Source organism: Gavia stellata, chromosome 8 (assembly GCF_030936135.1).
Source record: "Gavia stellata isolate bGavSte3 chromosome 8, bGavSte3.hap2, whole genome shotgun sequence".
Taxonomy (NCBI): Eukaryota; Metazoa; Chordata; class Aves; order Gaviiformes; family Gaviidae; genus Gavia; species Gavia stellata.
Window position 1 is genome coordinate 11,898,456 of NC_082601.1, and position 27,146 is coordinate 11,925,601.

Below are 27,146 nucleotides of genomic sequence, written 5' to 3' on the forward strand. Positions count from 1 at the left end.
TGCCCCCCCTCCCCGCAGCACCACGGGCGATGGGACAGGCCTGAGTGCTGCAGAGGGGCAGCTTTTCAAAGCTCCACATTTCCTACCCAATATTAAAGCCCAGGCTAAAGTTTGCAGGCGGAGATGTTGCATATTGAATACCGGGGGCTAGCGCTGCTGCCTGGGAAGGAGTGTCCATGGGGCAAATTCAGTTTTTGTGACCATCCCACTGCCTGGTACCAGGCTGGCAAGATAGACTTCATTACTGTCACAAAAGAAAAAATAGAAAACAGTCCAAAAATAATCATCACAAGTAGACAGAGCAAGGTTTAGCTTGGCTCATGTGACTGCCTTATGCAAGCTGTACTGCACCAGGCATAGAAAGGGGGAGCAGGAAGGAAAGTGAGGGGGAAGGAAGGGCAGGAACGTTTTAAACCAGCTTTGCCACCCAAAGCAGCAAACACTGTGAATACAGCTCTGCTGCCGTTAATTTGCAAGGGACCAAACAGTTTAAAAACAATCCTACCCTTTCGCTTTCTTCCTTTGCACTCCAAAAGGAAAAGAACAAGCAGTGCCCCCCTGCCACCCTTTCCCTTGCAGATTACTGTTATGCCATGGCATTTCCCAGCACACTGGGTTAGTGCTGAGAGACTGGGCAATCAAGGCAGCCATAGGGAGCTGAAGTTCAACTTATTGCTAAGGGGTGGTTTGGGTAGGGAGAGTGCAGAGGAGGAGAGAAAGGGCCTGAGGACAGGACTGCAAGTGTCCTCCTTCCCCTGCAAGGGGACACTCAGTTGTAAAGCAAACTGGTCTGCAGAGTAGCCGGGGAGTAATGTGGGGAGTGAGTAGGTGAGGGAAGGGTGCCACAGGCCAGGCACTCAAAAACGTGTACAAAAAGAAGGAAAGAGGGTTGGTTGCTGTCAGCAAGGAGCATCCTGCTGCCCACAGTGCTGGGCCAGGCAGTGCAGAATAGACCCCAAATTTAGCTTCTCCACAAGGTTGCATCTAAAAAAAAAAAAAAAAGAATGAAGTGATGCTAAGAGCAAGAAGGCTTTGTTTTACTGTGTAAGTATATCCGCCTTTACCCTTGCAAGTCAGTGCCAAGCACAGTCATGGGAATGGTATATTTTAGTCAGCAGCAGTTTATTTGTGTCTGTAAATACAGGCAGCCTGACCACAGCTAGCATTCCTGAATGAAAACTCCAGCAGAAGGCATTAACGGGTCACATGTGATGGAAAAATGTCAGTGCTTGTCTGGCTAAACTGGAATCCGGATGCCATTGCAACATCAGCTCCTCCTGTTCCCCCAGCCACAGCTGGAGGCTGCTGTTGCGCAGCCACTGGGGCTGGGGCTCACCAGCACATTTTCCTCTGTGCTGCTGGTGTTTCTGTGGGAGAGAGCATCGCATCATGTCTTGGGAAAAGTCAAGGCCAATGGCAGCATTATTTGCTTTGCTAACTGTGGAGATGCACCGTAACCCCTTGTTGTAACCCAAGCCGAGTCAGGCATGCCCCCTTTGCACCCTCTTTGCCCTGTACAGTGGAGTGCGAAGGTGCTCAACAGATGAAGGCGAAGCCCAAGCTCTGCAAGATGAACGCCCTACACTCTTGAACCTGTTTAACCTTGCATTTCGCCAGTCGTGTGGAAAGGGAAGGAGCTAGTTAGTATATTGAGGAGAGGGTCACTAAGATGCCTGGCAGGAAATACCATAGCAAGGTAACTGACTACTTCTGCAGCCCAGCAGCATCTCCTGGCCCTTATATTCCAGCATCATCTCCATATCTGAACACATGTTGAACTGGAATTAACTGTTGTTCCTCTACCTCCTCTTCACTGCCGTCCTGCAAAAAGCCAAAACAATAGAGACACAGTGTTTAATGTCATCCTATCCCTTTCTCCATGCCCACTAGTTAGTGCTGGTGCCCACTGGATGTAGCACAACAGAAACTTTTCCATTCGGCTGCCACGACCCAGAAGGGTTACCTGGCCTGCGGGTGGGCAAAGGTCGCAACCGTGGGTTCACAGGACTCCATCATACACAAGGACACAGAGACTTTATTTGCTAAATTACTTTATAGCATTTTACTACAGGTCACCACCATCAAGGCAAGTATACTTTGATTAGCAAAACAAATATAGGTATACTACAAATTACCACCAGAAAGCAAATACACATTTCAACAACAGCAGAAATCAGTATTAGCAGCAATGAATATTAGTAGCAAGTATATATTTCAATTTTACAAGTTACTACAGAATTACCACTAATGAAGAAGCAAATATACTTCTCAGTAATTACTTATATGCATGCCTATACATATATATAACATATGTTACCAGTACCAAGCGCTTATCAAACCGATCCCAGCAGTGGGGCCAATCAAACCCATCCCAGAAATGGGGCCAGTCAACAACAGACGAAGTCTCACTTGGACGATGATCTGCATCACGGAACCTGGAGTCAGCCCAGTGTTCTTGGCAAGGGTCTGCTCTGCCAAGGAAATGTCGCAGGGAACAGGGGTTCGTACACAGGCACTCCTCAGAGAAAGAAGCTCCATTTTGGGTAAAAAGTAAGTCCTTTGTATATCACAGAGACATAAAGGGGCGCAGGACACCACCACCCAGAGCAACAAATAGATGCTGCTAACTTCATTTTTCACCTGATACAGTCAATAAACGATGTTTTTTATTCTCTCAGACCAATTTTTGTTTTATCAGACTGTTTTTCTCTTCTGTCAGAACAGCCAAAGGCAGTTACCAACTCTTCTTTTCTCAGGATGTTTTCTTCCTTTTCCAGACTTTTTTCACCTTTCCAGACGGTAAGTTGCTGTTACAGTTCTTTGTTTTTGTGCTTTACATCAACAGTATCTTGGGATGTCTCTGGTTTCTCAGTATCCAGCTGCACTTCAAAGATGCCAGCTGCACTCCTCAAGGATGCTTCTGGTTCCCAGGCTGGCAGGCATTTTCTCTGTCAGTATGTGAGCAGAGGTTGACTTCTGTTCAGTATTTTCCCCCTTACAACCAGGTCACCTTTATGCCGGCTCCCATCACTCCACCCCTTGGCCTGTGACCACTGATGGGTCACTAGGAGTGAGACTACACCCTTCCTGGTGTGTCTCTCTTGCCTCCTAACGCGTGAGGTGGAGGAGAGCCATGTCCATGTCGGGCCCAATGTTGTTGCAGCTCCTGAGAGGGTTTGTTGGTTGAGATACGAGTATACAATACTGCTTTGGATAAAAGTGATACAGGCAGTGCTTTGATACAAGATAAACTACAGAAAAGCACGAATCCTACAGCTAGGACGAGAGCTAATGCCACAGAGAAGAGCTGTGCCCATGCTCCGGGGTCTGGCAGCGAAGACGATGGCCGGGGGACTGCTCTTGGGCTATTTGGTGGACGTGTTGCTGAGTAACACTCACTTCGTATTTGGTTTGTTTGGATTTGTTTTAGCGTAGAAGCAATGGGTAGTATTCATTAACACACAAATACACCTTTGCAAGCCCAAAAGATAATCCAAGGCCCAGCAAATGTGGGTAGCTGTGATGGGTGCACCCGCTCTGAGGGAGTGAGCCGTACCTTGTTTCAGGCATCACTGACAAGCAGCCCTGACTGAAATCAGCCCTGCTGTGCAAACCGTGAGAATGCTGCTAGGCCACGTCTTCTCAGGGACGAAGGAGTCTAGGCCATGTCTTATCAAGAGCTAACAGTACCAGCCTGAGCTGGGACTAGGCAAAGCTAAAGCTGCTACAGCTTTACACACACCAAAGGGGGTTGACTGCGAGTCAATCATTTTATGCTACAAATATCTGTAGCCCCCCGAGCCCATTGAGCTCTCCTGCACAGCAGCAGGCTGCACAGAGGTGATCTCCCCTTGGGGAGGGATGCCTTTCAAGGTTACTCCTCGAGGCTGAGAGACCCCTTACCCAGCATCTGATGTCTATAACAAGGTAAGCAACATTTTACATTAGGCTTAAAGGTATATCGTATGCTAGCAACATTTATATATCCAGTTCTATCTTAATTATTAGAAGTGTAGTAAGTAGTAGAGTGTTTTACTGCTGTCTAAATCATCTAAATCATCATCTAATCACCATCTAAATTATCATTTAAATAATCTTTTAAATCATTGTCAGATAATTGTTAAATCACTATTTAATTAACATTCAATTATTCCTTAATCACCATTTGATTACCATTTGATTTTCATTCAATCATTGATTGATTACCATTTGATCATCATTTAATCATTAATAAAACCCTTTTAGTTAACCCCACAACGATGACTTCTGTTAATAATTCACCTGTGACAGTAGCCAATTGTGAGAGTGAGTTAATATCCATCTGCAGGTTCTTTAAAGTATTCTTAGTAGCATTTGTAATTAGTAATTCTAACTGTAGTGGAAATATTAACAACAGCTCATTCTAATTCAATGACACACAAGTTTGGAAACAGTGCATGTACACATTTCGGAAATTTAGATGGTCTTGTTACTGTGGGCTTAGACACTCTGCCCTAATTACCTACAGGGTAATGGTTGTGTTGGCAGTTAAATGTCAAATCTTGAGATCGAAATGCCTAAGGAGCAAGACGTGCTATGGTACAAGTGCCTATCCACTGTGGTGGTAGACTCTTAGAGGCTTTAGTGCTGCAAAGCCAGAACCACCCGGGTGTTAAAATGTCGGCCACCAGCTTCGTCCAGAGTCATTGCCATGTTTGCAGAATGAATTAGAAAAACATGGATTAGAAAAACAATTCCATTTTGTTAAGCACATTAATTGGAGTGTCCAAAAGGCGTTACAATCTATACAGCCAGATATGTTGTTTCGGCCACATATGTCACAATTATCATTAGTACTAAGCCAACCATTACTCTGTAGACAACAGCATGTAGAATTAGGACCGGTGAGATTATAGTATCTTTGACAATTCATGTTATTAACATTCCATGTAAGATACCAGACTCCATTAAAAACCCCTTTGTCTGTAATTGCTGATTCATCATTTCAGGTCCATGAGGTTTCCAGAATCAATAAAAGCTTGTGCTCAGTTCCATTTACCTTGAAACCATGCTTGGGTGTGAGTGTAATTACAATTGCTTGTCTTCCCCACCCAAATTGAATTTGTGTCCTGGAGCATTGTAATGCACTGTTGGGCCTTATCATATGAATGTGCTTTGAAAGGTTGTTGATAATTCGGTGAATTGGGGAGTAAGTATGCCAAATTAGGTTGATACGAAGATGCTTCAGGGACAGGTTCTGCTAACTACCAAAATTTGGCATTTAATGATCAAGGGTGATGTAAGCAATATCAACAATCCAATTTGTTGCCCGCTTGAGAAATTGTATTCATAAATTGAACAATGTGATCGCTATTCCATCCTTGAGATAAGGGAACAAGCAATAGTCTAATTACTAGATATGATTCATTCATTGTGTATATTATATAACAATTTTAAGAAAGAAAAGTGCTCATGACGTTGTTTCATTTCATGCCACCTTGCCAAATCAGTACAATGAATAAGGTAGGACCAAAACCCAGGGAGAATAATCTGTTTCCGGTTGCTGATGTTCCAGTTAGGGTGACCTGAAAGAAGAACAAAACCGCTTCATTCCTTTTGGATATTAAGTAATTTGGATATCCATCGCTTAGAAATGAGATGCTCGTCACCCTGGTGATCGAGCACCTTCCTTTAATTTTCCATCTTTTTGTTTTCCAATCATTACCCAATCACAGTATTCTCCTGGAGAAGCTGGCGACTCGTGGCTTAGACAGGTGCACCCTTCGCTGGGTAAAAAACTGGCTGGATGGCCGAGCCCAGAGAGTTGTGGTGAACGGAGTCAAATCCAGTTGGCGGCCGGTCACAAGCGGAGTCCCCCAGGGCTCAGTTTTGGGGCTGGTCTTGTTTAATATATTTATCGATGATCTGGATGAGGGGATTGAGTGCACCCTCAGCAAGTTTGCAGACGACACCAAGTTGGGAGGGAGTGTTGATCTCCTTGAGGGTGGGAAGGCTCTGCAGAGGGATCTGGACAGGCTGGATCGATGGGGATGGGCCCAGCCCAATTGTATGAGGTTCAACAAGGCCAAGTACCGCGTCCTGCACTTTGGCCACAACAACCCCATGCAACGCTACAGGCTTGGGGACGAGTGGCTGGAAAGCTGCCCTGCAGAAAGGGACCTGGGGGTGTTGATTGACAGCCGATCGGCTGAATATGAGCCAGCAGTGTGCCCAGGTGGCCAAGAAGGCCAACAGCATCCTGGCCTGTATCAGAAACAGTGTGGCCAGCAGGAGCAGGGAGGTGATCGTGCCCCTGTACTTGGCACTGGTGAGGCTGCACCTCAAATCCTGTGTTCAGTTTTGGGCCCCTCACTACAAGAAGGACATTGAGGTGCTGGAGCGTGTCCAGAGAAGGGCGACGGAGCTGGTGAGGGGTCTGGAGCACAAGTCTGATGAGGAGCGGCTGAGGGAACTGGGGTTGTTCAGTCTGGAGAAGAGGAGGCTGAGGGGAGACCTCATCGCTCTCTACCACTACCTGAAAGGGGGTTGCAGAGAGGTGGGTGCTGGTCTCTTCTCCCAAGTGACTAGCGACAGAACAAGAGGAAATGGCCTCAAGTTGCTCCAGGGGAGATTCAGACTCGATATTAGGAAAAATTTCTTTACTGAGAGAGTGGTAACACAGTGGAACAGACTGCCCAGGGAGGTGGTGGAGTCACTCTCTCTGGATGTATTCAAGGAACGTGTGGACGTGGCATTGTGGGACGTGGCTTGATGGGCATGGTGCTGTGTGGTGTGGGGTTTTTTTTTGTTTGTGTGATGTTGTGTGGTGTGGTGGTTTTGGGGTTTTTTGGGGTTTTTTTGGGTTTTTTTGTAATGGTTGGACTTGATGATCTTACAGGTCTTTTCCAACCTTAGTGATTCTGTGATTATATATATTGCATCAGCACTGGGCTTAGCACCCCCTTGTCTTTGCATATTGTACTGTCAATCCCCCCTGTAAGCCCAGGTGTCCCCTCCATCCAGCTGTGACGTGCTCTGTGCATCACCATCTCCCGAACTGCACTGAGCATGCAATGGATGGCAGAGCAGTGCGAGGAGCACCAGCAGCGGAGCAGCCAGCAGTGGCGAGGGACACACGACGGGTACAAGAGGACAAGGCGAGACTACAGCTGAAGAGGGGGTATTACCCGAGTGACTGAGGGGAACCTGGCAGAGCAGGTGTTTGCTGGTTTTGGCTGAGATAGAGTTAACTTTCTTCATAGCAGCTAGTATGGGGCTGTGTTTTGGATTTGTGATGGAAATAATGTTGATAAAGCGAATCCCCTCCCGGCCTCCCTCACCTTCCCAGCTGCCCCTACACCACAGATATGGGGCTCTGGAACTTGAGGGCCAGGATAATGAGGATATGGATGAAAGTCCTTCCAAGGGGGTGCCTAGGGTGAGACAGTCCGCCCCACGCATCAGAACCACCTCTACCAAGACAAAAAGGAGGGTAATTGTTGTAGGCGATTCCCTCCTGAGGGGAACAGAGGGCCCAATATGCCGGCCTGACCCAATCCACAGGGAAGTCTGCTGCCTCCCTGGGGCCCGGGTGAGAGAGGTCACGAGGAAACTCCCTGGTCTGGTATGGCCCACTGATTACTACCCACCGTTGGTTTTGCAGGTTGGCAGTGATGAGGTTGAGCGAAGAAGCCTAAAAGGGATCAAGAAGGACTTCAAAGCACTGGGGAGACTGGTTGAGGGATCGGGTGCACAGGTGGTGTTTTCCTCAATCCTTTCAGTGGCGGGGAGGAATGCTGATAGGAACAGGAAAGTGAACCTGGTCAACGTGCGGCTCAGAGACTGGTGCCATCGGAGGAATTTTGGGTTTTTTGACCATGGGGTGGTTTACATGGCACCGGGCCTGCTGGGTGCAGATGGTGTTCAACTATCCTCAAGGGGGAAAAGGATCCTCGCTCGTAAGTTGGCAAGCCTCATTGAGAGGGCTTTAAACTAGACTTGAAGGGGGAAGGGGATGAAGCCAGGCTACCTAGAGATGAGCCTAGGGGTGGCGTGCCAATGTCGGGGGCAAGATCGATAGCCCAGCTCAAGTGCATCTATTCCAATGCACGCAGCATGGGCAGCAAACAGGAGGAGCTGGAAGCCGTTGTGCAGCGGGACAGCTATGACGTAGTCGCCGTCACAGAAACATGGTGGGACAACTGACCAAAGGGATATTCCGTACCATATGACATCATGCTCAGCATACAAAGCTAGGGGAGGAAGAAGGAAAGTGGGGACATTTGGAGTGATGACATTTGTCTTCCCGAGCAACCGTTACACGTGATGGAGCCCTGCTTCCCTGCAGATAGCTGAACACCTGCCTGCCGACGGGAAGTGGTGAATGAATTCCTTGTTTTGCTTTGCTTCTTTGCACGGCTTTTGCTCTGCATATTAAACTGTCTTTATCTCAACCCACGAGTTTTCTTACTTCTGATTCTCTCCCCCATCCCACCTGGAGGGAGTGAGTGAGCAGCTGTGTGGTGCTTAGTTGCTGGCTGCGACTAAACCACGACAAGGTGATTTAAACAGGCTAAAACAATATTCCTGGAGATGGAGGGTGATAGCAAGCAAGCCTGTGAGAGGTGTGACCAGGTAGATGAACTGCTCTGCATGGTGGCTGAGCTGCACGAGGAGGTGAGCAGACTGAGGAGCACCCAGGAGCCCTAGAAGGAGATTGACTAATGGAGCTGTGCTCTGCCGTCTCTGATGCATGCAAGCCAGCTCAGCATGGCCAGTACAGAAGCAGGCCCAGGATTCATTTTGTACCAGGAGAAAGGCAGCCTTATGAGGGATAGGGAGGGGTGGAAGAAGATTTCTGCACGGAGCTGTAAGAGAAACCCCTCTTTATCCTCTCAGATACCCTTACAGAATAAGTACGAGGCCCTGGATATGGTAGACGAAGCACATAATGAAACAGAAGCAAGTACTCTTGCCAAGGTCAGGTTGACCAACCCCTTGCAACAAGACCTACATTAAGACCAGCACCAAGAAGAAACAACGGTGAGTTGTGGTCATTGGTGACTCCCTCCTGTGCAGGACAGACCAGACCCTCTTTTCAGGGAAGTTTGCTGCCTCCCTGGGGCCAGAATTAGGGATGTCACCAGAAGACTGAAGAGCTTAGTACAGCCTTTGGACTATTATCCATTCTTGCTCTTTCATGTGGGTACTAAAGATACTGCAACAAAAAGTCTAAGGTCAATCAAAAGAGATTTCAGGACCCTAGGAAGCATGATGAAAAACTCAGGAGCACAGGTAGTGGTTTCCTTGATCCTCCCAGTAACGGGGAGAGACTTTGGAAGAAACAGGCAAGCCCAAGAAATCAATACCTGGCTCCAGGACTGGTGCCTCCACCAAAACTTTGGGGTTTATAACCATGGGAGAGTATTCGAGGTGACAATGCTAGTGGCAACATTTTTGCTGCTCCAGGGAGCACAGAGGGCTCAGGAGCACGTCTGAAGTGCTTGTACACCAACACACACAGTATAAGAAACAAGCAGGATGAACTGGAAGCATTGGTCAGTCCCCAGAGCTATGATATCATTGGTATTAGTGAGGTTTGGTGAAATGAGTCTCACAAGTGGAGTGCTGGGATGGAGGGCCACAGACTGTTCAGGAGGGATAGGCAGGGCAGGCGAGGTGGTGGAGTTGCAGTGTATGTAAGGGAGAGGTTTGATTGTACAGCCCTTACACTTAGTGATGATGTGGTTGAGAGCCTCTGGGAGAGGATTAGGGGGATGGAAAACAAAGGAGATGTTGTAGTGGGTGTCTACTACCAATCACTGAGCCAGGATATAAGCACTGATGAGTTATTCTGTAGGCATTTAGGAGTAATCTCTGGATCGGTAGACCTGGTCCTTATGGGAGATTTCAACTTCCCAGACATCAACTGGGAACACCATACTGCTGTGACGAGCAAGTCTTGGAAATTCTTGAAGTTTGTGGAAGACAACTTCTTGTCACAAGTACTCAGTGAGCCAACTAAGAAAGACGCCCTCCTAGACTTGCTGTTTGTGAATAGAGAAGGACTCAGGGGAGATGTGATGGTAGGTGGCTATCTTGGCCACAGTGATCATGAGATGTCCGAGTTTAAAATTTTCAGTGTAATGAGAAAAAAGGACAGCAGAGTTACTATCCTGGATTTCAAGAGAGCAAACTTTAAGCTATTCAGGGAGTTACTTAGCAGTGTCCCCTGGGAATCTGCTTTTGAGGGCTTAGGAGTCCATGAGTGCTAGTCAGTTTTTAAGAACCAGTTTTAGAAGCACAGGAGCAGGCAATTTCAGTGTGTAGAAAGTCAAGCAAGTGGGGTAGAAGACAAGCTTGGCTGAACAGGGAACTCCTCATGGAGCTCAAAAGGAAAAAGAAATTGCATGATCTCTAGAAGCAAGGTCAGGCTTCGCAGGAAGAGTACAGAGCTGTGGTTTGTATATGCAGGGAGAAGACACGAAAGGCCAAAGCTCAATTAGAGTTGAAACTGGTCAGTGTTGTGTCAGACAACAAGAAGGGCTTGAGGGAAGACCGAGGGAACTACAGACAGTTAGTCTAACCTCAGTTCCTGGAAAAACTTGCCAGCCACTGAGGAGACCAGCTCCACTGCAGGTTAAGTCCGCATTGGGGAAGGGAATCGAGGCAAAAAAGGCCGACAAGGGGCGAAATTGATAGCCCAGCTCAAATGAGGGGAGGGGATAGGAGGGGACCTAAGAGACAAAGGGGAATGGAAACAGGTCCCTGTTCGGGGCAGCAGGCAAATCGCCTCCCGGCCTCCCTCACATTCCCAGCTGCCCTTACACAACAGATATGGGGCTCTGGAACTTGAGGGCCAGGATAATGAGGATATAGACAAACTCCATTCAGGGGGTTGCCTAGGGTGAGTCAGTCATCCCCACGCATTACGACTACCTCTATTAAGACGAAAAGAAGGGTAATTGTTGTAGGCGATTCCCTCCTGAGGGGAACAGAGGGCCCAATATGCCGACCTGACCCAATCCACAGGGAAGTCTGCTGCCTCCCTGGGGCCCGGGTGAGAGAGGTCACGAGGAAACTCCCTGGTCTGGTATGGCCCACTGATTACTACCCACCGTTGGTTTTGCAGGTTGGCAGTGATGAGGTTGAGCAAAGAAGCCTAAAAGGGATCAAGAGGGACTTCAGAGCAATGGGGAGACTGGTTGAAGGATCAGGAGCACAGGTAGTGTTTTCCGCGATCCCTTCAGTGGCAGAGAGGAACACTGAAAGGAACAGGAAAGCGAACCTGGTTAACGCGTGGCTCAGAGACTGGTGCCATCGGAGGAATTTTGGGTTTTTTGACCATGGGGTGGTTTACATGGCACCGGGCCTGCTGGGCGCAGATGGTGTTCAACTATCCTCAAGGGGGAAAAGGATCCTCGCTCGTAAGTTGGCAAGCCTCATTGAGAGGGCTTTAAACTAGACTTGAAGGGGGAAGGGGATGAAGCCAGGCTACCTAGAGATGAGCCTAGGGGTGGCGTGCCAATGTCGGGGGCAAGATCGATAGCCCAGCTCAAGTGCATCCATTCCAATGCACGCAGCATGGGCAGCAAACAGGAGGAGCTGGAAGCCGTTGTGCAGCGGGACAGCTATGACGTAGTCGCCATCACAGAAACATGGTGGGACGACTCGCATGACTGGAGTGCTGCGATGGAGGGCTATAAACTCTTCAGGAGGGATAGGCAAGGAAGGAGAGGCGGTGGGGTGGCTCTGTATGTTAGGGAGTGCTTTGATTGTATAGAGCTCGATGATTGTGATGACAGGGTTGAATACTTATGGGTAAGGATGAGGGGGAAGGCAAACAAGGCAGTCCCGGAGGTTCCTGGAGGGTGTGAAAGATAAATTCCTGACACAGCTGGTAAGCGAGCCTACCAGGGGAGGTGCCCTGCTTGACCTGCTGTTTACAAACAGAGAAGGACCGGTGAGAGAAGTGATGGTCAGAGGCCGTCTTGGGCTTAGAGACCATGAAATGACAGAGTTTTCAATTTTTAGCCAAGTAAGGAGGCGGGTGAGCAATACCGCTACCATGGACTTCCGGAGGGCAGACTTTGCCCTGTTCAGGACACTAGTTGGGAGGGTCCCTTGGGAGACGGTTCTGAAGGGCAAAGGGGCCCAGGAAGGCTGGACCTTCTTCAAGAAGGAAATCTTGAAGGCGCAGGAGCAGGCAGTGCCCATGTACCGTAAGAAGAGCCGGCGGGGAAGACGGCCGGCCTGGCTGAACAAGGAGCTTATGCTGAGGCTCGGGGAAAAAAAGAGAACTTACCACCTCTGGAAAAAGGGGCAGGCAAGTGAAGAAGAATAGAAGGACCTCGTTAGGTCATGCAGGGAGGGAATTAGGAAGGCGAAAGCCCAGCTAGAGCTCAACCTGGCCACGGTCGTGAGGGACAACAAAAAAAGCTTCTATAAATACATTAACAACAAAAAGAGAGCCAAGGAGGATCTCCATCCTCTACTGGATGCGGCGGGGAACATTGTCACGAAGGATGAGGAAAAGGCTGAGGTACTTAATGCCTTCTTTGCCTCAGTCTCTAACAGCCACACCAGGTATCCTCAGGGTATCCATCTCCCTGAGCTGGATGACAGGGATGGAGAGCAAAATAGGCTCCCCATGATCCAGGAGGAAGCAGTTAACGACCTGCTATGCCACCTGGACACTCACAAGTCTATGGGGCCTGATGGCATCCACCCAAGGGTGCTGAGGGAGCTGGCGGAGGAGCTTGCCAAGCCGCTCTCCATCATTTATCAACAGTCCTGGTCAACGGGAGAGGTCCCGGATGACTGGAGGCTTGCCAACGTGACGCCCATCTACAAGAAGGGTCGGAAGGAGGATCCGGGGAACTACAGGCCTGTCAGCCTGACCTCGGTGCCGGGGAAGGTTATGGAGAGGCTTATCTTGAGGGCGCTCACGGGACACGTGCAGGATACCCAAGGGATCAGGCCAAGCCAGCACAGGTTCATGAAAGGCAGGTCCTGCTTGACCAACCTGATCTCCTTCTATGACCAGGTGACCCACCTGGTGGGTGAGGGGAAGGCTGTTGACGTTGTCTACCTGGACTTCAGCAAAGCCTTCGACACTGTCCCCCACAGTATTCTCCTGGAGAAGCTGGCGACTCGTGGCTTAGACAGGTGCACCCTTCGCTGGGTGAAAAACTGGCTGGATGGCCGAGCCCAGAGAGTTGTGGTGAATGGGGTGAAATCTAGTTGGTGGCCGGTCACAAGCGGAGTCCCCCAGGGCTCAGTTTTGGGACCGGTCTTGTTTAATGTCTTCATTGATGATCTGGATGAGGGGATCAATTGCACCCCCAGCAAGTTTGCAGACGACACCAAGTTGGGTGGGAGTGTTGATCTCCCTGAGGGTAGGAAGGCTCTGCAGAGGGATCTGGACAGGCTGGATCGATGGGCCCAGCCCAATTGTATGAGGTTCAACAAGGCCAAGTGCCGGGTCCTGCACTTTGGCCACAACAACCCCATGCAACGCTACAGGACTGGGGACGAGTGGCTGGAAAGCTGCCCTGCAGGAAAGGACCTGGGGGTGTTGATTGACAGCCGGCTGAATATGAGCCAGCAGTGTGCCCAGGTGGCCAAGAAGGCCAACGGCATCCTGGCCTGTATCAGAAACAGGGTGGCCAGCAGGAGTAGGGAAGGGATTGTCCCCTGCACTCGGCACTGGTGAGGCCGCACATCGAATACTGTGTTCAGGTTTGGGCCCCTCACTACAAGAAAGACATTGAGGTGCTGGAGTGCGTCCAGAGAAGGGCGACGAAGCTGGTGAGGGGTCTGGAGCACAAGTCTTATGAGGAGCGGCTGAGGGAACTGGGGTTGTTCAGTCTGGAGAAGAGGAGGCTGAGGGGAGACCTCATCGCTCTCTACAACTACCTGAAAGGGGGTTGTAGAGAGATGGGTGTTGGTCTCTTCTCCCAAGTGATGAGTGACAGGACAAAAGGAAATGGCCTCAAGTTGCTCCAGGGGAGATACAGACTGGATATTAGGAAAAAGTTCTTTACTGAGAGAGTAGTGAAACATTGGAACAGGCTGCCCAGGGAGGTAGTGGAGTTACCCTCCCTGGAGGTATTCAAGGAGCGTGTGGACGTGGCATTGTGGGACGTGGCTTGATGGGCATGGTGTTGTGTGGTGTGGGTGGTTTTTGTAGGGTGGTTTTTTTTTGTGTTGTGGGGTTTTTTTTTGTTTTGGTTTTTTTTGTAATGGTTGGACTTGATGATCTTACAGGTCTTTTCCAACCTTAGTGATTCTGTGATTCTGTAATGTTGGGAGCTCCTCTATTTGTTTTCAGGTAGTGGGGTCAGGGGAGTGGACAGAACAAGGTTGTCTGGGATGGGGGAAGCAGAGGGACTAACACCACCCGGCCCCTCCCCTACCCCCGGGCTGCTGGTGCTGCCACCATCACGGTTATCCCACAGTCTCTGCAAGACGAACATGGGCATCCCCTCTAACTGGCCTGCTGTGAATCCTATTCCTCGCAGGAGATCCCGTAAGCGTCTCCGTTCCAGATCACGCTCCTGTTTGCCACGGGGTCGCTCTGTGTCAGATTTATTAAATTCAGCATTTTGAGCATTTTTTACCTTATTCTTATTCCTCTGACCTCCCTTTAGCATCTGGACGACCCTGACCCGACCCTCCCTTCTACAGACTATCGTTTCAGGGGTGCTTCCCCGTCCTCGTCGCCTCCCCATAAGGGCTGTCCAATTTTGCAGCCCTTGGGCCATTATGGTATTCCAGTCCCAGGTTTCGTGGTGTAACATTAAGGCCAGGTTCTTTGGCCCCCCAGGTGCTGCATTTCGCAAGAGTTTTAGTTTCCCTGCTGCTGTTGCTGGCACAGCCATCATGTCCCAGGGTATGTCCCCTTGTCCCTTAAGGACATCCCAAGCAGCCAGCCTCATCGTCCAGCCAGAAAACCCATCCGGAGTACTCCAGGGAGGGGGAGGGAGATATCCCCGCGGTCCCGGCATTTTTCTGACAGCATGTATTATGGAAGATAACAGGGAGAAGGTATTCAGTCTGGCCCCTGCATCGGGGTTTAAGAGAAATATTCTTCCTCCCAGGAATATTTGTCTGGCCTCAGTCTGATTAAGGATCACGGTTCCAGCCCCCAGCTGGTAGCACCGTGCCACCCATCCCACCCAGTCCTCATGGGGCTTTTTGCCGTACTGCAAGGACAGCTGCCTTAGCTGATCTGCATTAAAATTTGCAGCGGTCATCATGACCCCAGGCGGCGGGGGAGCGCCTTCCTCTCCGGCAGGAGCCGGGAGTTGTACCAGGGAAGTTTTAATGCTAGGGTACAAGGAGGCTGCGTTATCCAGACGATGCTCGGGTAACGAAGCGGGGGCGGAAGACCCACTGCCAGAATCAAAGCCCTCCTCTTGGTTATCCATTTTCAGTACATGTATTTTTTCAATGATCTCACTCTCTGAGACCAGGCATGTAGGCTCTTGCTCTAGCTGTCGTATAGCCAGAGGTCTGAGGTCTGTTTCTAATTGTGTAAGTAATTGGTTCATAACAAAGCTATGGGATTCAAAGGCAACCGCTCGCGCTTCTGCATCCTTAGCTCTCTGCAAAGCTTCCAGTTCCTGCCTAGCAGTGTTAAACAAAGCACCTGCAGCCGCCAACGCCTCTGTGAGAAGCCCGATGAAGGCCCCCTTGCCATCCTCTGCTTTGCATTTATGAGTGTCCTGCCACTTCTGAAACTCTGCTCGCAGCATTTCCCAATTTAACCAATTCTCAGACACCCAATCCCTGTCCCACCGAGGGGTTTTCCACCCCTTAGCCTCTTGCCATTTTCGCTGCTCTTCTGCTGCCTTCTCCCAAGCATCCATGACCTGTGTACCACAGAACCCCACTTCCAACATCAATTAATGCCACAACCCAGAAGGGCTACCTGGCCTGTGGGTGTGCAAAGATTGCAACCGTTTGCAGGACTCTGTCATGTGCAAAGACATGGAGGACTTATCACCTATGTTCTTTACTTCGTTACAGTTTACTACTATCAAGGCAAGTATACTTACGACTGGCAAAAGAAGTATATCTAGACTACAAGTTACTACAAATTACTACCAGAAAGCAAACATATTTCCACATCAGCAGTAATCAATATTAGCAGCAAGTCAGTATTTCAGTATTACAAATTACTGCAGAATTACCACTAGTAAAGCAGCAAATATACTTATCAGTAATTACTTATATGCAGGCTTTCATATATATATATATATCTATCTAAAAATGTTACCGGTACCAAGTGCTCATCAAAGCGATCCCAGCAGTGGGGCCGATCAAACCCATCCCAGAAATGGGGCCAATCGACAACGGATGAAGACTCACTTTGATGATGATCCGCATCATCTGGAGCCCGGAGTCAGCCCAGTGTGTCTGGCAAGGGTCCGCTCTGCCGAAGAATTATCATGGGGAAAAGAAGCTCGTGTGCAGGAAAGAGGCTCTGTTTTGGGTAAAAAGTAAGTAAGTCCTTTTTATATCACAGAGACATAAAGGGGCGTAGGACACCACCACCCAGAATAGCCAATAGATGCTGCTAATTTCTATTTTTCACCTAGCACAGCCAATAATTGGTGATGTTTTCTATTCTCTCAGACCAATTTTTGTTTTATCAGACTGTTTTTATGTTCTGTGACCTAGAACAGTCAATGGCGGTTACCAATGCTTACTTTCTCAGGATGTTTTCCCCCTTTTCCAGACTTTTTTTTCACCTTTCCAGACGGTAAGTTGCTGTTACAGTTCCTTGTTTTTGTGCTTTACATCAACAGTATCTTGGGATGTCTCTGGTTTCTCAGTATCCAGCTGCACTCCTCAAGGATGCTTCTGGTTCCCAGGCTGGCAGGCATTTTCTCTTGTCACTATGTGAGCAGAGGTTGTCTTCTGTTCAGTATTTTCCCCCTTACAACCAGGTCGCCCTTATGGTTGCTCCCATCATCAGCCTAAAACGATACCTCTCAGCAAAGCAGAAATTATCAGCTGCAGGGAACACTGCAGAAATTTCCCCATCTAAATAGTCCTGTTAGCGAAAGTATTTTTTGTATAGCTACTATTAGCTGTTCAGGAACAGATCAAAAGCAACTGCACTAGCTTAGCTTCTCCTCCTGCAATACCTGTTTGGGCTAAACACAACCTATGGCATACCATCACAATTCTGCTCAGGAGACCATGCTATAAGCAAGAACTTCACAGTTACAGCCCTGCTCGGGCTTCCTCCTGTTCTCCGTACTGGCCAGCCTCCACCTACAGCCCTGCATTTTCGCAGCCTGACTGTGGATAGCATCAGCGTATGAGAAGAAGTTCAGAGGGGGTCATGGGTCATGCAGAAACAGAGACCCAAGACTGAGGACAAAGGCAACCCAGACATGCAGGCAGGGTCACTGCTCCCAGCCTGCAGACGCCTACCAAAAGAGTTGGAGCAAAACCTGAAGCTGGAGCAGGCACCAGGCTGAGATTTAATTTGTTGCAGCGCTCGAACATGGAGCTGTACTTGTCACTGTGGTACAGACCGACCAAGAACCAACAGAGTGATTACAAACAAACAAAACATCCAGCCTGTCTAGCCCGCAGTCCCGTTACAAGCCTTCCAAAACAGACCATTTCCCCGAGACAGTGACCTCCAAAACTCAGATCTGGAAACAAACTTCCTCTGGGTGTTACACATTCCTTTGGTCCTGTTCCCTAAACACAATGTTTGTGTCGCTTGCTAAAAAAATCCACAGCAACAGGCTTTCCAAGTGAATTTAAAGGGAAGTGATTCAGTTATTCTTCTGGTTTTAAGTCTTAAATAAATTTTCATAAATAGGGTATGGGAACTATAATATGACCTGTCAATTATTGCTTAATAAAGCAATGTTGATACTGTGACATACAAATCATACTGTCAAGGACAAAAATTTTAACTCAGCTGGTTTTAATTCAGTGCTGGGTTTATCAAGATTTTGCAAGAATTTTAAGTCTGAGTAAAGCACTGTACTTACGCAGTTATACCAATTAAAATGCCCAGGCTGGGTTCTCTTGACACAGCACTCCTCATGCTAGAGATACCCACAACCTCGGAGAGACAGAGTGAACAAATATCAGAGTGAGGCAAATATCAAAAGCTACATAACAATTCCTTAATGGTTCCAGCTTGTGCTGGTCTCTCACGCAGTCCCTGCTATGACTTGCTCAGAAATAGCAGCAAGTCAGCCCGCTTTCTGCTGCAAGCACTGACAATGCTTGATCACAGTCTTATTTCACTATGAAAAGTGTGCTATCCTTTCATTCTGTTATAAACCGTACTCCAGAGTGGATTAAGGATCACGATTTCATATAAATGCCTACTTGCCAGATAATATAAATCATGTGATAACCCAGAAATATAAATATAGCTTTATGCCTCTACCCTAGACTCAATCAGATCAGACAATGAACTGCGAGACATTCAGATTCATATATTATGATGCAAATGAGTTTTGTAAATTGTGACCTAGTTCCCATGTTAGGAACAGTTGGGACCAACAGCAGGAACTATGTGATGAATGTGAGCAGTGGGGGCAAGCAAGGAAATAAACATTTGTTCTTAATTTGAAATGGATTTTTAATCACTTTTAGGTGCCTCAAAAAAAAGTGCACACACTTGTTTACTGTAATTATTATGACATAAGAATGCATATAGGAGGTAACATGCTTTTGTTTCAGTAATTGAAATGTTTGTGACATTGGTGTCAAACGGAGCTCCAGAATACAGCTCCTTCTTACTGAGTGCACAATGAAGGACTGTGAAATGAAGTTTTCCAATCGATCCGTTACTCAGAACTTGTTTTGTAAAGAAAATGAATTACAAATATCCTCTAAAAGTGACGGGATATTAGATCACATAAATCTCTCTCAATCCGGTTGCTATTTTTTCAGCTAGAGGCCTGATAAACTAGCTCTCAGAAGACCCCGCTCAGGGATTTAGCTGCATAGATGTCAGCCAGCCGCTTAGTGCGATTCAGCAGTTAGTGGAAAATACTGAACTCACAAAATTCTGCTCGCGCTGTGACAGTAAGCCTACAACAACATACAGTCCTGAACTCCAGCCTGAGACAGCTATCTGGTAAACTCTACTGTTTTAAATGAGGGCATCAGCAAGGGTGGAATTTTTTGAAAACCAGACAGATTTTCATCGTAAGCATATCTAGAGTTGGTATAATCACTGGAAACTATCAGCTGTAGAAGAGCTAGGGCGTCGACTATCCTGAAAATAGAGTCTCGGCTCCCTCTGGTGGAAAAAAGTAGTTTTCCACAAAACAGTTGAAGTGAGAAAATCTTGTTTCTGCTACAGACCTCAAGGCCATGAGATGACTAAAATGAGACAGTAAACAAATCCAAGATCCTCCATTCACTTAGAAGGACTTCTTAGAAGTTGATGTGAAATACCACGACTCACAGACTGTTGCAGGGTGGCTGCACAAGACACAATGCACTCATCAAGTTCCAGCTGTGAAAGGTGGCCAGGAAAGCCTCCATCTTCCCTGAACGGAGTTCTCCAGATATAAATTGTGGTACATAAGAAGACTCTTGAACCAAATGATAGCCCTAAGGAAAACAAAACACACACAGAGTAAATTCTAGTAGTCTATTATTGTCTCCACAGTAACCAACTTCTAAGACCCATAAGAAGCCCCTTCATCAAGAGGAGTGTAAACACACTTCCACGGCATGTGGAGTGTGAAAGGGTAAGGTCATCACCCCCAACATGCCCAGACAGCGAGGAAGTCTTTCAGTTTTATGTTTCTGAAGTCTGACTGCCAACAGAACACAACATCACAAATACAAGAAGCACAAGGCAAAGCCCTCAAATACAAGCCTGTGGCCCTTGGGCTTAGACGCTCTGCATAGATTAACCCAACTGACAATCAGCAAAACTTCTCCTTTTGAACTTCAGCATAACTCCCATCTCCTATTTTGAAAGGCTCAGTAAAGAGTGCAGTACTAATGCCAAAACCTCTTCTCACTGGATACCTGTAGACTAGGAACAACTCATAAGTGTATTAACAAAGGGACCCAGCTTTCCTTGTGTGCTCTGCATCAGCACAGAAACAGCAAGTCTAGAACTGCATCACCGTTTGTCTTTGCCGTCTTTACATTATGTTAGCAATGAAAAGTTAAGCCGATTTCCAGCACACATATACTGTATACGTTTAAGGTTATTCCATCCTTTCTAGTCAAAATGAATCACACAAGATCTCTCTAGTTCTCCTTCTTCATTCTAAAGAGTGGAAAGTAACTCCTGGAAGTATTCCAGTTATTGTCACGAAAGTTCAACAAACAGAAAGTACATTATTGTTTCTCATTAGAGGAATCAACAGCTCTGCTGTAATTAAGTACACAACAACTAGTTGCTCTGACAAATTCTTTGTAGCTCCTGTAAGCAGAATGGTAAGTAATTCCTGCAGTCAAACACACTACAATGAGGGGTTTTTATAATACTGGGGTTCTGAAAACAGTATTTCACACTGCCACAGAAAGAAGGCTTATAGATCCAATGAAAAGAAAACAGTAGCAAAAGTATTTATTAAACAACACATTATTCAGTTTCACAGTGTGGGATAAAGACCCATACTTGCTCCTTGGAAATGGCAGAGCGAGTAATGCCGTGAGAATGGGGCAGCAGGTCAGTAATCCAAGTGAAGATTACTGATAACAGTAAAATACTGTTTCCACAGCCAGAAAGAATTTGAGGATGCGGAGGAGAAACAAAAGCAACAACAGCAAGTGAAATACCCTTGGAGTGTTTAATTCAACATTTTTCAGCAGAGAAAAGCTATTAAGGCTAAAAACTGGGCATCACGTTTTGGTTTCATACATTCAAATATTAAAAACAACCATGGCATGTACAACTTCATCTGTGTGTATGCAATTAAAAATAATTTACTCAGTAAAAGATTTTTCTCCAAAAGGGCAGTTTTCTACTGGCTGAAGTGCCTATGTATTTAACTGGAAGTTGGACGATGATTGCAGCTCCATCAGCTTTGCTTATTGACTAAGAAAGTGGCTTGCTTTCAGTCTTCTGCACAAACACCAAGTCTGCTGATGTAGCTCTCCCAAGCTGCCTTCCTGTACTTCTCTGCTTCCTGAAGACGGTCTGAAGCTGACAAGATGCCACGTCCCACAATAACGATGTCTGAACCTTTTTCGCTAATAACTTCCTTGGGGCTTAGGTACTTCTGCCCAAGGTTATCGCCTGAAATAGAGACACAATTTGCAGGAACTTAAAAAAAAAAAAAAAGGTATCTACTAAAAGCTTTCAACGAGGTGCTGGAACAGAGAACAGGTATGCTGTTCCATCTCTGACCCTAACAATCCACAGACATAACTAGAAACTGTCTCCAACTAATGAACCTCCCAACTATTACACAGATCAAATTTGACAGAGTGCTTTTTCATGATCTACCAGTTACAACAGATGGAACAGTTACTCAAAGAAGCACTGATCAGGATTACTGAAATAAGCCTTAGTCTTCTTAAAACAGGCAAACGCCTCCTAAAACATTCACATAAATGTTTGTGCTTGTGATTGCACTTCAGGTTTCATAAGAATTAAGTATTGTAGAAAAAGACATCTCCCCTACCTGGTTCTGTGATAACCTGTTTAGTCAGTATAAGACTTCCAATGCATTGATACTGCATCTATATCAGTATCAACAGTGTTACAGTTACATTTCTGTATTTGTTAAAGCCTTTTTTTCTACTCTTACCGAGTAGTTGTACATCTATCCTAACACCTATCTGAAGAATTTCACATATTTAAGGACTGTGCTTTATCATATGCACAGACCTCAGCACAAGAAGATCTAACAAAGTTGCACAGGCTTCTGGTTGCCTTTCAGAGCTCCCAGGAAAGGGGTCAGAGTACCCAGAAACACAGAAGGCAGCCCGTAATGGCAAACACAGACTCCTCCCACCAGAGACTCAGCAACCAAACCCTCTTCAGAAATCACTTTTTCACTGAAGGCTAGATCACTTAATGTATTTACAAACGGACGATAAATATTTCAGAAAAAGATTACCTCCAGTTTGCAGCTGCACCCCTGGAGTTAAGTGAAGAAATTCTGGTTTATTACTAACTCTAGATCCAGATATGAATCCAAAAACGAAATCCGAGTTGTCTTCAGCCATCTGTACCTGAGGAAGATCAGTAAACAGTTACAAGTGACATACCTAAAATTAAGCTTGACAAGCAATCTGTTTCTGGTCCCCCCATCCGTCGACACACTAAGCTGTGCCAGGCAGGGGTATGAAACACCTGGGCTAACAAGTTCTTGCTTTACAAATATAAAGGCACTCAGAGCCGAATCACCCCTCGTTGATCTTGCTGTGCTTGCAGCCAGGAACACGAATGTTACATTTCTTTTTATGTTATAATACAACGAATGAACTTAAACGAACTTTTTTTAAGTAATAAATTTCTAGTAAGGGGCGAATAGCAAACTTAGCATGTTTACTAGAATTCAGTGTGAACTCCAATCACCTTACACCACCAGCCTACAGTTACAACCTTGAAACATCACACTGTCAGATTCCTGGATCTTCACACAGGGCAAAAATAAATAATCTGTAACAGTTAGAGCTGGAGAGACCTTCGGAAGTGCAAATACTAGAAGCACACAAAACCTCCCCCTCACAACACTTTACAAGCTTTTAACCAGGAACAAGACTGCCTACTTACTGCAGCTTTTGTGTATTCACCCGTTGCAAGTGACCCTTGGGAACTCATCTCAGCAATCAGAAGACAGCCGCGCTGGAGAGGAAGACCTACTTCCTTCAGACCTTTCACAACTCCAGAGCCTGGAACCACATGGGCATTAATGATGTCCGACCAGGATGCGATTCTGAACACACCACCTGAGAATAGGGATAGGAAGACATAGGCAAAGCGTCATTAGAAATGTATTAAACAGGAAACACGAGTTAAACAAAACAAGCTGCACGCTAAATCATTCACATTTTAAAAGACAGTTTTACTACTGAAGCTTGACAGTTACAAGTCCAGTCTCATTAGACAGTCTGATAGCTGCCTAACCGCAAAGTATAATACCTCAGTTTTACTTTTCACAAACACTTCTTGGTATCTCACCTTTAATATTCACTGAGACATTTATAGTAACCTAGAAATCCACTGTCATAGGTGCTACCTTTCAATACAGCATGCAGATCATATGGGATGTATGGATCAGAAAAAGAAAAAAACGGTTCTACAGTCGCAGATGCAGTACTGAATGAAAGCCGTAATGAGCACGCAAGCATACGACAGCAGGCTGCATTAAGAAGCCTCACTACGTTTTCTCATGGCAAACAACTACTCAGAAGTACTTACTGAGCACAACCATAGAGTCATAACAAGGTTTAGGTTGGAAGGGACCTCTGGAGGTCATGCCCTCTCAGCAGGGTTAACTTCAAAGCTAGATCAGGTTGCCCAGGGCCTCGTCCCCTTAAGTCTTCTCCAAGGCTGGAGATTCCACAATCTCTCCTGGCAACCTGTGCCAGCACTGCAGGTACACACACCGGCAGCAAATTTACAGTAAATGCAGGTTGATGATAATCACCTTCATATTGATGTTTCACTGTGTTTCCAATGTCTGCAAATTTCCTGTCTTCAAAAATCAAGAATTCATGTTGATCTGCAAGTGTTCTCAGCTCCTTTACTACCTCTTGGGTGAAATCATTCAGGATATCTATATGAGTCTTCAGAATACAAATGCTGGGGCCCAGGATAGCAGCTAACTGCAGCAGCTCGTTGGAGCTGGTGACATCAGCAGAAAGGCACAAGTTCGTTTGCTTCTTCTCCATGAGCGTGAGAAGCCTGGCTGCAATAGGATGTACCCCTGGCAGCTCAGCACGAGCGCTGAAGCTCAGCTCTTTACAAAGTCTCTTCACAGGAGCGGGGCCGTTCTGAGCCACTGGCTCAAACATGTTTCCCTGAATGAATTTCTTCACCTTTTCAACCATCTCAACAGCCACTTCTCCCTGCTGCTGGAGAATCTCCAACACTCCGGACAACGTACACACAGAGTGCAGGCGAATTCCACGTTCCTCTAACCTGGCCTTCCCACCCTGCTCCCTGTCCAACAGCACTACGGCATCTGTGACTTTTAATCCTTCTTTCTGAAGAACTTCTGCAGTTTCCAGTACACTAGATCCACTTGTTACCACATCTTCAATGATCAAGCATGTTTCTCCTGGATTAATGGTGCCTTCTACCAGCCGCTTAGTACCTTAAAAATAAAAGGCAAACACTCCACTAAATGAAGAAAGTTTAAAAGACCCAAAAAAACCTTAAAGTATCAAAACTTTAACATGCTGTGCTAATGTAAAGATCGGATTTGTTCTACATACAAATGTATGCTGCAGCATATCTTGAAGTCCAACAGAATTGGACTTCAAGAGAACAGGAATTTCACATTTGCTGTCAGTATGGAGGGGTAATTTGTTAGTCCCTGACACCAGTTATCAGAGTTCTTACCACAGCTCAGTCACAGACTTGTAACTCAATTCATAAAGACGGTTACTCCTCCAAGTTAATGAAATACTTCTTTGTATTTCCAGAAGTTACGTTCCATTAACAATACTGACATATTGTTAACTGCACAAATTTAAATCTTTGGGTAAGATGACTACAGAAGTTTATTATTGCCATGAATTGAATGCTCGGAATTACAAAACTATTTTCTCCAGTTCTTTAAAGCAGCCAAGTTATTGATACTTTTCGGCATATTTCCTGTTTTCCACAGGCAGTATTCTGTGCTTAATATGCCTGTTAGAACAATTAGGAGGAGTAAAGCCCCAAATGCCTTTGCCCTAACCAACAACAGGCACACGTCCATGAAAGGCCTCCCAGGGGGCAACAACAAAGGATGCCTAGCTTTCCCAGGAAGCAGCGAGCAGCAGGAGAACATTATGCAGCGAGTGCAGTGCTTAGACCATGACAGCCTAGAGAACAAGCATACATACAGCTTTGCAATCCATGTGACACCGGAAACCGTGTGCCAGGCAGTTAATTGCTGTCACAATTGACTTGTCCTTCACAAGAAGGAACAGCAAACGTTTTCATGCCTGGCACACTGACTAACACAGGAGTAACATTTAGTTGTGACAAGCATCCTTTTTAATTGAATACTGTTGGAAAAGGATAGCTTTTATCATATGCTGAAATACAGTTGCTATGGTAGGTTAATGCTTCAGTCCTCTCCCCCTTGCCTCCACCAAAATCAAACAATTGGTTCAATGGATAGAGAACTGATTGCTTCTCACCTGGTCCACCCCGCCCACTGATTACAGGACTATAGGATATGACAGAAAAAGGGGTTTGAGAAGTCAATGAAGATGAGACTAGACAGGTTCCTCTTAGAGTTGATATCCAAGAAGTCCTGTTTGTGGGTGAAATGTGACACTGCTCTCGGCACATCAGAGAAACTGAGTTATAAATCTCAGTTTCTGGAAGAGGATAATAACCTAATAACCCTGAAGCATGGTAATGGTGCCAAGGAAAAAAGACTCTGCTGAAGCCAAAAAAGGAACAAAACTCCCCCCTCAAGAGTCTCCAAACCTATTAAAGCAGGACTCAAGCTGCACCTTAATCAGCAACTAGCTGGGAGAGCCTGACCAGGTTGGGATGCTGGAAGAGGTACCCTTTAGGAGGAAAAGGGGCTGCTTTTTGAATTGGTATGGCAGCCTTAAACTGGAATGGAGATGCTGCACATTACGAAAGAACCACAAATATATGAAGTCATTTCACAAAAAAGACAAGTAGATATAAATTCTTGATTTGAAGGTTTTACCATAGTCTTTTGCTTCCTTCCTCCGTATAAGCATTGGAATCTGATTTTCGGAGCAGATAATTGTGGCCAATGGCAGTGCTGTGTAAGGAACGCCGCACACGCACTCATACTCCAGAGCAGCATCCTTGGCTGCTTGAAAGAGAAGATCTGCAACCTGAGAAGGAAAAAAGGTATTTTTTTAAGAGTCAGGCCGGCGTGATCGTGACTAAAAATGTATTACCAAGGGAAGCAATGCAAACGCATGAGAACCTCTCCCCTTCACACGACCTGACCGTCACCGGCCCTACAGCGAGCAGACAGCCTGACGTCTACCCCCCGCGGGCTCCTGGCCAGCAGATCGCGACCCCAGCCCCAGGAAGGGCTCTCTGGAGAGGCCCCGGCAGCGCTCCCGTGCCTCCTCCCCTCCTTCAGCTGAAAGCAGCTCTTAACCCTACAAAGAGGCACAGGGAGCTCGACGAGCACCCCTGAGGCACGGACAAACGCGGTCCGGCACCCCGTCAGGGCCCGGCCCGGCCCCTCCTCCCCCACACCGGCCGCCGCTCGGCCCCGGCCCCGCACCTGGCGGAGGAGGAGCGGGTGGGAGACGAGGCCGCGCAGGTCGATGTAGACGGGGGAGGCGCGGCCGCTCTTGAGCACGAAGTCGCCGAAGCGCAGAGCGCCCGCCTCGCGCAGCGCCGCCGCCACGCGCCCCGCCGCCGCCATCCCCCCGCGTGCCGCGCGCCGCCCCGGCGCCGGGAGATGACGGAACAGCGCGGGGAGAGGAGGGGGCAGTGCGCGCTGTGCGCATGTGCGGGAGCAGCGCGGGGCGGGCCGGGGGCCGCTGAGGGGAGCGGGGTGTCGGGACCGGTTCCCGCGGGGCGCGGCCCCCCGCCATGCGGGGTCCCCTCGATGCCGGGCCCCCCTTCCCGCGCTGTGGGGCTCAGGCTCCCCGCGCCCAGCTCCCCACGGCGGGAGGCCCAGCCCGCCCCATCCCCGGACCAGGTCCGGGGCCCCGCACGACAGGGGACCCATCTGCAGGAGGTGCGGGGCCCAGCGCACGGGGTGGGGGCGTTCAGGGTCTGCCCCTGTCCCCCTTAGGCAGCTCTTCTTTCCACACGGAAGGGGAAACCCCTCTGCCGACATGCAGCAGGGAGAGTTTGCTGCGGCCCGAGACTTCGTGCTTCGGCTCTCGGGGTGACTCCCAAAAGGCTGCTTGGTTTCCGGGTTGACATACGGAAGGCTAGGAGTTGGCTGGAGTGATATTCCCTTGCTGTGGTTTCCTGTGAGCATCTGTCCAAAAAAGATGAGCTGAATATAGAGATCAGTGAGCTGAGTCTT

The 27,146-nt window shown here is 47.5% G+C and overlaps 1 protein-coding gene across 1 annotated transcript; it reads right to left on the reverse strand.

Annotated features, from left to right (window-relative positions):
• Window positions 1–20,608: 20,608 nt before the first annotated feature.
• Window positions 20,609–26,531, reverse strand: UMPS (uridine monophosphate synthetase). Its single transcript, XM_059820583.1, has 6 exons — window positions 26,388–26,531; window positions 25,830–25,983; window positions 23,598–24,266; window positions 22,721–22,896; window positions 22,062–22,176; window positions 20,609–21,235 (listed from the first exon to the last, which is right to left on the reverse strand). Exons 1-6 carry the CDS (start codon window positions 26,529–26,531, stop codon window positions 21,054–21,056), a joined length of 1,440 nt encoding a protein of 479 aa, XP_059676566.1. The 3' UTR covers window positions 20,609–21,053.
• Window positions 26,532–27,146: the final 615 nt, after the last annotated feature.

Excerpts from the sequence above, each read along its gene's own strand:
- UMPS (XM_059820583.1), bottom strand. The coding sequence starts at position 26,531 with ATGGCGGCGGCGGGGCGCGTGGCGGCGGCGCTGCGCGAGGCGGGCGCT. Across the intron at positions 24,267-25,829 it reads GAAGGAAGCAAAAGACTATG|GTACTAAGCGGCTGGTAGAA; the intron begins GTAAAACCTTCA and ends TTTATTTTTAAG. Across the intron at positions 22,177-22,720 it reads GTGAATACACAAAAGCTGCA|GTACAGATGGCTGAAGACAA; the intron begins GTAAGTAGGCAG and ends GATCTTCCTCAG.